The sequence below is a fragment of the Morus notabilis genome, unplaced genomic scaffold (assembly GCF_000414095.1).
Source record: "Morus notabilis unplaced genomic scaffold, ASM41409v2 Scaffold332, whole genome shotgun sequence".
In the NCBI taxonomy this organism is placed as follows: Eukaryota; Viridiplantae; Streptophyta; class Magnoliopsida; order Rosales; family Moraceae; genus Morus; species Morus notabilis.
The window spans coordinates 295408-305737 of NW_010361195.1; the positions used below are offsets into that span (position 1 = coordinate 295408).

The following is a 10330-nucleotide window of genomic DNA, read 5'->3' on the forward strand; positions in this document are numbered from 1 at the left end:
CATCCTTGAGTACCATTGATTCTCTAATGGATAGTGATTCATAAAACACATTCATGAATCAGAGCGCTGTTACTATTCCAAGTACCGAATCAACACTCAAGAGAATTATTTATCTACTTCTTTCTCAAGAAGGAATGCATTTCATCTCGTATAATAACATTCCCGGCTACCTATTTCATCATGTCTCCAAAATACAAGGAATAGGATTCAGGGTCTCAGAATTCGTACCGAGTAAATCAAAAGACATAAATCCATAAATAAGAGTTTGTTAAGAACTCAAGATTAAGATCATTCTATATATGACCATCGGTAGACTCAATTAGAATTTCTATGCTTAATGGAAATTATTAGAAATTCATATTGTGTATGTGTCCCTGTTCCACACAATCTCATTATACGAAATACACTCATTCAATAGCTCACCATATTAACAGTGCGGATAGCACCGTTCCATTCTAAATGAGAATGACATGTATTAATAATGTTTTAATTAAAGATTCCGAACTTTAATTAAATTCATTATGAACAATGTTTTTTATTATTATCCTTAAACACTATCATCTCGTATATAACATTTATATACTATGTTTAAGGTTACATAAATAATCACATAATTTTCATTTGATATTCATAAAATATTCATAAATATATGCACATAAAATGATTAATAAACTCTTTTATTATTTAAATAATAAATATTCTATTACATCTTATGCTTCTATGACACTATTCCCAACATCGACAACTTATGTTGAAGAGAGGAGTTTTCTCTAGTCAGACTTTCAGTCAGCTCGTTGTTAGTGTGCTGAGGTGCTTTCCCGGTTTCGGACCTCAGGCGTGCGTTTGTCTCTCTAATAGGATAGTATTGTACTAAGATGACTATTTATTAGTATTTTAATGAAACACAATTTTCCTTTCAAAAAAAAAAGAGAGATGTACATACAAAGGACTGAATAACAAATAAGGAATAATTCAAATAAGAAAACGAGTGATTTTAGGGAGAAAAATGAGTAGAAATGAATAAAATAAAAAGAACAATCTTCATATTAGTATAGAAAATTTAAAAGAGTCATTTGAAAGGTGAAAATTATGGTTTTGTTATGACGTTTAGAATTGACCGATATTTTAGTAAGGAGAAAGGAGGCAAATACCTTTTAAAGTGCATTTAATTTATTAATGAAATTTTCAGTTTAAAAAAAAGTGAACGAGTCTAGATTTTTACCCCTTAATCTTGATTATTTTATTTTTTAATTAAATAACTATATTGATTAAAAAGATATTAATTAATAATAATAGGTAAAACTTCAGATTTTAAGGGTAAATTCAACGATTTTCTCCGTGAAAAATTGAACCATAAATGTTCTCTTTACATCACTACATCAGACCTACCACATTATTATATATACTAAAAGAAAGGCATTGTTCACTATTCACACATGCACAATTCACCATTCACTGTAAAGCAATACTCCCAAAATTCCGCTTCAATCCCTTGTCCTTTGAGTGTGAATTGTCAATTTTGCCCCTTTTTTACTTCCCTTTTCCTTTCCTTGTGCATGGGCTTTTGCGTCTTTCGCTCTTGGATTGCCACGTGTCGATGCCCTGCCAGCCTAAGAAAAAAGTGGCGGGGCCACCACTACGAAGCTGCCCTCTTCCCCCCCGCTGAACGCGCTACTCTTGCATGTGCTTTTCACGTGCGAATAATAGCCATTGAAATTTTTGATCGGATGGTTTCAAATCATTTCCAATTTTTTTTTTAAATTTTAAATTTTTTATTATATTTATTTACTATTTTGAATTGATTTGGAGTTCAATTTTGTCCGTTTTACCACCTTTTTTGTCAAATTTTTTTATATTACTTAAATAAAAAAACCTTAAATAATACAATAAAATTAAATAAAAATATGCTAAAGTAAAATCCAATAACACCAAATTAAATAAAAAAAATTGCACAAAACAAAATAGAATTAATTTAAAATACAACAAAATAAGTTAGATTATTTGCCCCAAGATTTCCCCTAGTTATTATTTTTATTTTTTTTATGTCGTCTTTTTTACTTCTTTTTTTTAAATAATTTGTGTTAGCTATTATTTTAAATTAATCATGTGCGCATAGCGACGTTTGAGACTAAAACTAAATAAAGACTAAAAAAGAAAAAAATTGAAAAAGAAATGTGTTGATTTGTGGTCCGATTTTATCCATTTCAATATTATTTTGCGCCAAATTTTCAAACCCTCTCAAATGAAAATAATATAAATAATTTGAATGAAAAATAAAATTAAATAAAAATACACTAAAATAAAATAAAGTCGCACATTCTTAAATAAATTAAACTAGAAATTACTTCGGTGGTTGGAAGAGCAGCACAAACATTGATCAAAAAATCATACTCTACATTAAACAATTGATGAGCATTAACAATTGTTGAAGGCTTTACTGATCCATTTGTAATTCCACCAATCACTGCTCAGTTTAAAGTGTTAGTTTCCGAAACGATTTCGGAGGTAGAATCATGTATTTAGCGGATCGCGTATAACAACATTTTCATAAAACTTTGAGATATTTTATATATTACATTAATTTATGCACGAATAAATTAATCCACTCTCTCACTTATCCTATATGGTCTCCCTGTGGTAGGTGCAATTTTACAGATAAAGAATAAGGTAAAATTTTATCCTGCAGTCCAATTTTAACTTCAATTCAAATTTCAATTTAAGTCAAACTTAAATCAATTTAAATTTCAAATTGGACAACTTATTAAATAAGTTAATTAGATAACTATGGAGAGTAAGCAATTTGAATCCTAAAGGGATTCACACTGTGATGTGCGTTCACACCATGTGTACACTTTCACATGTGTGTTTTAAAATTTAAATTTAAACTTAAACTTAAATAATCACATTATTTCATTTATTACTAATTCTCAATTAATTATTCTTAAGTGTTTTATTTTAGAATTCCATAATTCTAAAATTCCCATTTTGTCCTTAGTGTCTTATAAAATTACAAGGACGGCGCGGGGACTAATGGACCTATAATTCTGAACTCCAATAAAATTCATAATTAATTAAACTCTTTAATTAATTAATTAATTCTATTAATTTCAAAAGTTATTCCACTATAAACTTGGAATTACACTCTCATAATTATAGACATAAATTACTTCTAAACTGTGAAGTGTCCATTTGATATAGTCATTACATATAGATCAATTCTCCCTAAATAATTCATAATTAGAGCTAGGTGAAATCCGTTAACTTCCCAATTACATCTTTATCCTTGAGTACCATTGATTCTTTAATGGACATTGATTTATTAAACAAATTCATGAATCGAAGTGCTCCTACTGGTTTAAGTACCGAATCAACCCTCAAGAGAATTATTTATCTACTTCTTTCTTAAGAAGGAATGAATTCCATCTCGTATAATAACATTCCCGGCTACTCACTTCATCATGTCTTCAAAATACAAGGAATATGACTCAGGATCTCAGAATCTGTACTGAGTTAATCAAAAGACACAAATCCATAAATAGGAGTCTACTAAGAACTCAGGATTAAGATCATTCTATATATGACCATCGGTAGACTCAATTAGAATTTCTATATTCAACAGAAATTATCAAAAATTCATATTGTGTCTGTGTCCCTGTTCCACATAATATCATTATACATAATACATTCATTCAATATCTCTCTATATTAACAGTGCAGATAACACAGTTCCATTCTGAATGAGAATGACATGTATTAGTAATGTTTTAATTAAATATTCTAAACTTTAATTAAATTCATTACGGTCATTGTTTTTATTATTATCCTTAAATGTTATCCTCTCGCATAGAACACTTATATACAATATTTAAGGTCACATAAATAATCATGAAATTTTCAGTGATATTCATAAAATATTTAATAATATATGCACATAAAATAATGAATAAACTCTTTTATTAAATAAATAATAAATATTTTATTATATTTTATGTTTCTCGGACACCATTCCCAACAAAAAGGACAAACAAAAATCTTGCAAGTTTATTTTCAACAAAGGGGAGCACAAATGATTACAGTTGTTTCAAAAATATTTAAAGATGTCCATCTTTCAATGCTACTGTCACAAATATCAACTGTCACAATAATAGATCCAAAAATACCAGACCCAAAAAGATTGACCACAAGATAAGACATATTTATCAATTGTCAATAAAAACAACATTTCTTATTTTGAATGTATATTTTAACAATCTTTAATCAATTCAGTTCTGAACTAAAGGAAACAGACCCACCTAAAAAAAGTCCAAGAACTAAGTAAAATAGCCACTTCTAAATTCTTTGATCTACACTCCATATAATTAAATATTTTCAACTTTCTTAATTATTATTTTTTTTAAAATTTATATTTTACAATTAAAAGGAACAAAAGAAAAAATGAAAACAAAAACTATAATACATTATCAAAAAATTTTAACCGAAATATTATATAAATATATCTATATATATGTATATATAAATTAATCTTATATTATAAATTTTTTTAACTTTTTATATAATAGAACAATATTTTTTGCAGCAACTCGTAAATTTTTAATTAGTGAGTTTTTTAAAGTTCCGTTCATTTCACCGATTTGAGTTTAAAATTTAAATTTTGTTATAGTAAAAAATTATTAAAAATAATCACATTTAATTTTTTTATGTAATAAAAAACTCTCATATAAAATTATATTTTAACTTAAATTAAAAACTCAAATAAAAAAATTAAACAAATTCTAAAAGAGAAAAAAACTGCTATATCAAAGCACACATGGGAAAGGGATCGTAACTTGAGCTTTTAATAAAGCAATGAACAGCCACACTACTACATTACCACAAAGGTCCACAACAACGCATATAAAGCAGACACATCATTAAACGGACCAGTCATCACTCCACACGTGTCCACGAAGAGGTCCACATCAACGTGCCGGCAAGTCAGTTTAAATGAATGAAAATATGCAAATAAAAAAATAATAACAACGACAATAATAATATGAAAAAATTCATATTTAATTCTGAACTCTTTTAAAAAACATTTGCCGCTTTGTTCAAACTTCAAAGTTCAAACTTTTTATTCCATCAGCAAGTAATTCTTTTTCTCTGTTCAATTCCAGTTATTTTTTGAGTATTTTTTCTTAAAAAGATTAAAATTTTGTTTATTTTATTAATTTAAATTTAAAATTAAAATTTTATTTTAATAATTTTTTTTAAAAAATAATCATATTTTATTATTTTATTATAATAAAAAAATTTTATATAAAATTATATGTCAGCTTAAATTAAAACCAATGAAATCAATAAAAAAAAAAAAACTCGACGTCTCCTGGCCGGTGTCCCCACACCCACGCCACAATAAACAAATTTCCTTTCACCCCCTCTCTCTCTCTCTCCCTCTAAACAATTCGTTTCCGGTTTCTCTCTCTACCACCGAAATCGAAATCGAATTTGGAATCTGTTTCTCTCTCCTTAATCATCGCCTCGATCTTCTCTCTCTTCCCCTTTTGGTTCAGCCCTAGCTTAGCTGACCCTCAATCATCCCGTCGCAGCGGCCAGCGGGTGTTTTTACGAATCCTCGTACCCAAACACTCGGCCTCGGCTTTCGTGGAATTTTCTCGGAATCCTCGAACTCGAATTTTCTAAGGAAAAATTTTCGTCGGAGCCGAGACGAGATGAGCTTTCGGGATCTGGAAGCTGGGCGGGGTTTGGGCGGCTCCTCGAGGCGAGAGCTCTCCAATGGCAGCAGACAGGACCCAACCCAGGCCGTGGCTTCTGGAATATTCCAGATCAACACCGCGGTTTCTACCTTCCAAAGGCTCGTCAACACCCTCGGTACCCCCAAAGACACCCCCGAGCTCCGCGAGAAGCTGTGAGTGCCGATTTTCTTGACGATTATCCTGTTTCTTGATGTTTTTTCTTTTTTAAGTTTTTTTGTGTCTGACGAATACGAATTGCCAATTTTGGTCCTTTTTGGGTCGTTGTAAGAGCTGAATTCAATAGTTTTGGTGTCTATTTGTTCCAGATGGTAATCGTGTGTATTGTGTGAGATATGGTTCTTGTTTGGCTAGCCGTTTCGAGTTTCGACGTATTTTTTAAAATTTGATTCGAAATGTGCTTTTGAGTAGACAATAGAATTGTGTTTTCAGCAAATAATAACAATTGATTCTGAGAATTGTTATGAGGAATTAGACATATGGGCAATGGCAGTGGAAGTCTCAAAAGTGCGCAGAGTTTTTCGCCTTTTATTTTCTTTCCAACAATTAGCTCTCTCATATTTGAAAACTTGTGACTTCTTATGCAGTGGCGTGTTTTTAATTTCATTGATATTTACTTATCTGCTTTGACTTTTTCTAAAGGCATTTGCAATAAATTTGTTTCTGAAATTCATATTCTCTTTCTATCTACAAAAGAAACTTTTCTTTGGTGTTCCCAGAATCCCTATATAAGTAAAGAAGAGTTGATGAATTATAGAGAATTGCGCAAAGTATGCTTGTTATAGAAGAAGCACTTCATCATTTGACTTCACTAAAGCTGGGTTAGTTTGACACCTCAATTGACTTTGGTGAATGTCTCATATTAATTCTTCAAGATAGAAGTCTATTCTTCAAACTTTTAAGATCCATGGTAGAAACTAGAAGCTACAAAACATCTACTGTTGGCGAAGAGTTTCTGTGTATTAGATGGAAGTGACAAATAGCCCAACATGTAATGTAGACTGCAAAGCACACTAGGATAAAGCTGCATGCTGCTGACACCGATCCAGAAGAAAGATCTTATGGTTTCTTGAAGGGCTTTTTGTTATTGCGTGGACCAAATGATTATTGAAGATCTGTTTGGTTTGGTTTGGATTAGACAATTGATTGTGCACTTGACATGAGATTAGCAAGTTCTTGAGTGCCTAGCTAAGGCTAATGAGTGCACGTAGTAAAATAGAAGTTTAAGCATTAGGGACTCTATCCTCCCCTTTCTTTACTCCTGCTTGGTCCTATTTGTAGGTGGTTGGTTTAGCCTTGCAATACTATTTTCCGATTTTATTACTTTAATATTTTGTGCTGTGTGCATCCTGCTTTCTACTGGCCGTCAACTAAACAGTCCACTTATTCATTCATTCATTCGTCCCACTGCAGCAGTTTAAATGTGACTTTTGCCAACTTGCAGGCACAAGACAAGGCTACATATTGGGCAGTTGGTGAAGGATACTTCAGAGAAACTTAAACAAGCTAGTGATAGAGATCATCATGGTGAAGTTAATGTAAGAACACCCACACATGTACACATATATTTATTACATAGACGCACACATTCTCTACAAGATGCGGAAGTTCTCTTTTAATTTTAATCATTGAGGAATTAATCGTCTTTCAACTTTTATTGCAGGCTAGCAAGAAGATTGCAGATGCTAAACTTGCAAAAGATTTTCAAGCTGTCTTAAGAGAATTTCAGAAGGCCCAACGACTTGCAGCTGAAAGGGAAACAGCATATACTCCTTTTGTTCCCCAAGCAGTTCTTCCTTCCAGGTAAATTTGGTCAAAACGCCTTCCATAGTATAATCCTTGCCTATTGTTTTTGTGTTGAATTTAGCGAAATTTGAAGGAAATATATTTTTATTCCTTGCATATTGTTGGCAGTTCCAGTATGTGTGTCTATATATTTTTGACTCGTCAAGATTTTGGTTCTTTACAGCTATACCGCCAGCGAGCTTGATTTGAATTCAGATAAATCTTCAGAACAGCGTGCTGCTCTTGTGGAATCTAGGAGGTGAGTTCTATTGGTATTTTATCTGTTGCGCAAGTTATATAAAGAGAGACTTGTTCCACCGCAGCGTGCTTTACCTATGTTCTGATGAGTGCTATTCCTCATTATTGGATATTTTGTGGTACTGAAATTGTTCTTAATGTACCGAATTAGGAGTCCTATTCCTTTTAACGTTGGACAAGAAAAAAGAAGAGTAAAGTCTCATATTAAGAACCTTTTTAGAGAATAGTACCAAACTGAAAGTTTTGCACCTTTTCATTGTGATGTCATCCACGTTGAAGTTGCACAAAAATATGGTAAACTTCAAATATGGGGATTCTTGGTTCTCCAATACATTGAGAGTTGACTGTTGACCATCTCTACTTTCCGCTTGTTGCTTCTATAAATCATAATCATCTAAGTGATTATTGAAATGTACTTTCTTCACCCAACTGTTTTTTAAGTTCTTATTGAGGATGGACGTTAAACTGTACACTATTGTTTTTCAATGATTTTGGCTGCAGACAGGAGGTTTTGCTGTTGGACAATGAAATTGTCTTCAACGAGGCTATAATTGAGGAACGAGAACAGGGAATACAAGAAATCCAGCAGCAAATTGGCGAAGTGAATGAAATTTTTAAAGATCTTGCTGTGCTAGTTCATGAGCAGGGTGCGATGATTGGTGAGTCAGTTTTCTCTTTCAATGTCACTATTATTCATGAGGCTTGTATTTTCTTATCTCCAGCATATCTATTTTGCAGATGATATTGGATCCAATATTGAGGGTGCTCAGGCTGCCACTGCACAGGGGAAATCTCAACTTGTAAAGGCTGCGAAGACCCAAAGATCGAATTCATCTCTGGTAATTCATTTACACTAGATACTGATCGAATTCAACTTGTAAAGGCTATTCTGTAGATAGCATCTGCTCATGACATGTATATGTGAATGCAATACATGCGATATAAATACATACTTCCGTAGGTGTTTTTTGTTTCTTTGTATATTACATAGGTAAGAATCATAGAACTGGCAGTAGGACACTTACAATGGTGAAATTCATTATTCTGTATCCAGCCTTTAACCTTCCATTTCTAGACTTTTCACAAATCCAGTTTATGATGGGTCTGTGATTATTATCAGTGGGTGTGGGTGGAAAACAGCACGCATTTCCATAACTGAATCTGTTGCATCTTGTGAAAATATTTCAGTAGTCTGCAACGTTACAACAGAAATTGTTATATCGCTCCTTTCAATTTTTCTAGTCTGAAATTCTTGGCCTTAATTTGTTTTTCTGCAGACCTGCTTGCTCTTGGTGATATTCGGAATCGTGCTACTGATAGTTATTATAGTACTTGCAGCGTAAGATTGATTGGGATTCAATCGAATGAAAATCCAAAATCTTCTGAACCACAGAAGGAGTCTTTGCTAATCTGTCTGACGTGTCGTCCCCGTCCTAGGGGACGAGCTTTGATTGCAGTTTGTCGCTTCTAGTCCAAGTTAGTATATAATATGGTGAATCCTGTGCGAATGGTTGTTGTGGGGTGGGATGTCCGGTTCTTTTCTATAAGTTGGATTTTTTTGGAATTTGAGGTTGTGTTATGGGCTTGTTATATAATTGGTGTTTTACTTCAGTAATATAATAAAATTCATAATTCTTTTGGTATGTGCAATTAATTTCCATTGAAGGTCCCCTGTTTTTCTGGCCATTTCCAAAGGACGTGGAGTTGCATCTCTTTTTCATCTCCATTCAATTCAAGAGTTCTTGCGTGTTTCTACAAATGGACAAATTCTTTTCTTTTCTCAATTTCACACAATCTTTGTACTCCCCCTTCAACTACTTTGTTGACGAATTTCACAATAATAGAATTACATGTTCTACTTTAGCTGATCCATTTGGATGGATGGCGAGGAAGGATGATTCATTCACATCGACACAATTGTTTGTAAGATTTTAAAAATCTAAAAATATTACAAATCATAGCATGAAACTGCTATAGCTCTTTCGTAAAGTCTTTTTCCAATATTGTTTTGAAGGGTTATAGAAGGTGCATAACTCCTTTCTAAGAGCTGCTTACATTCTCTTGGAGGTACTTTTACCTCTTCGAGCTCCGTGGTATTATGCTGAGAGGTGGATCCGACTCGTGTATGGAGAATAAGGCGAAACGGCTCCATAGAGCTCATTTTGCTCTAGCTGAAAAGGATCCATTCTCACAATCTTCTGCATCCCCTCGTCAATCCCCGAGCTGCGCCTGCTTGTCGCGTAGGGGCGATGAGTCGCTCGATAGTAGAGAAAGCTTCATGATCGAAGTCTCTTTACCAAAAAAGATCACCAGTCCCTTGTTCGGGATTGTTTATGTAGAAAAGTGCTCAAACACCAAACAACAATAATACTTTGCTTAATTGAATTCAAAAATAGAATAAAACCTCAAAGTCTAATTCTTATTAATTCTCAAGCCGGGCAAAGGTGTACAAATGCTTGCGTATTCCCTCTATTTATAAGCACTTAGGTGCACTTGTGATTACATTCACTTAATCTTAACCGTATGTTATTAATCGT

At 32.7% G+C, this 10330-nt stretch overlaps 1 protein-coding gene across 1 annotated transcript; it reads left to right on the forward strand.

Moving 5' to 3' along the window:
• The first annotated feature begins 5379 nt into the window (after positions 1-5379).
• Positions 5380-9428, forward strand: LOC21400746 (syntaxin-22). The gene is made up of 7 exons (XM_024165934.1): positions 5380-5905; positions 7195-7288; positions 7414-7553; positions 7720-7794; positions 8295-8452; positions 8532-8632; positions 9071-9428. The coding sequence occupies exons 1-7, from the start codon at positions 5709-5711 to the stop codon at positions 9134-9136; spliced, it is 831 nt and encodes a 276-aa protein (XP_024021702.1). The 5' UTR covers positions 5380-5708; the 3' UTR covers positions 9137-9428.
• Positions 9429-10330: the final 902 nt, after the last annotated feature.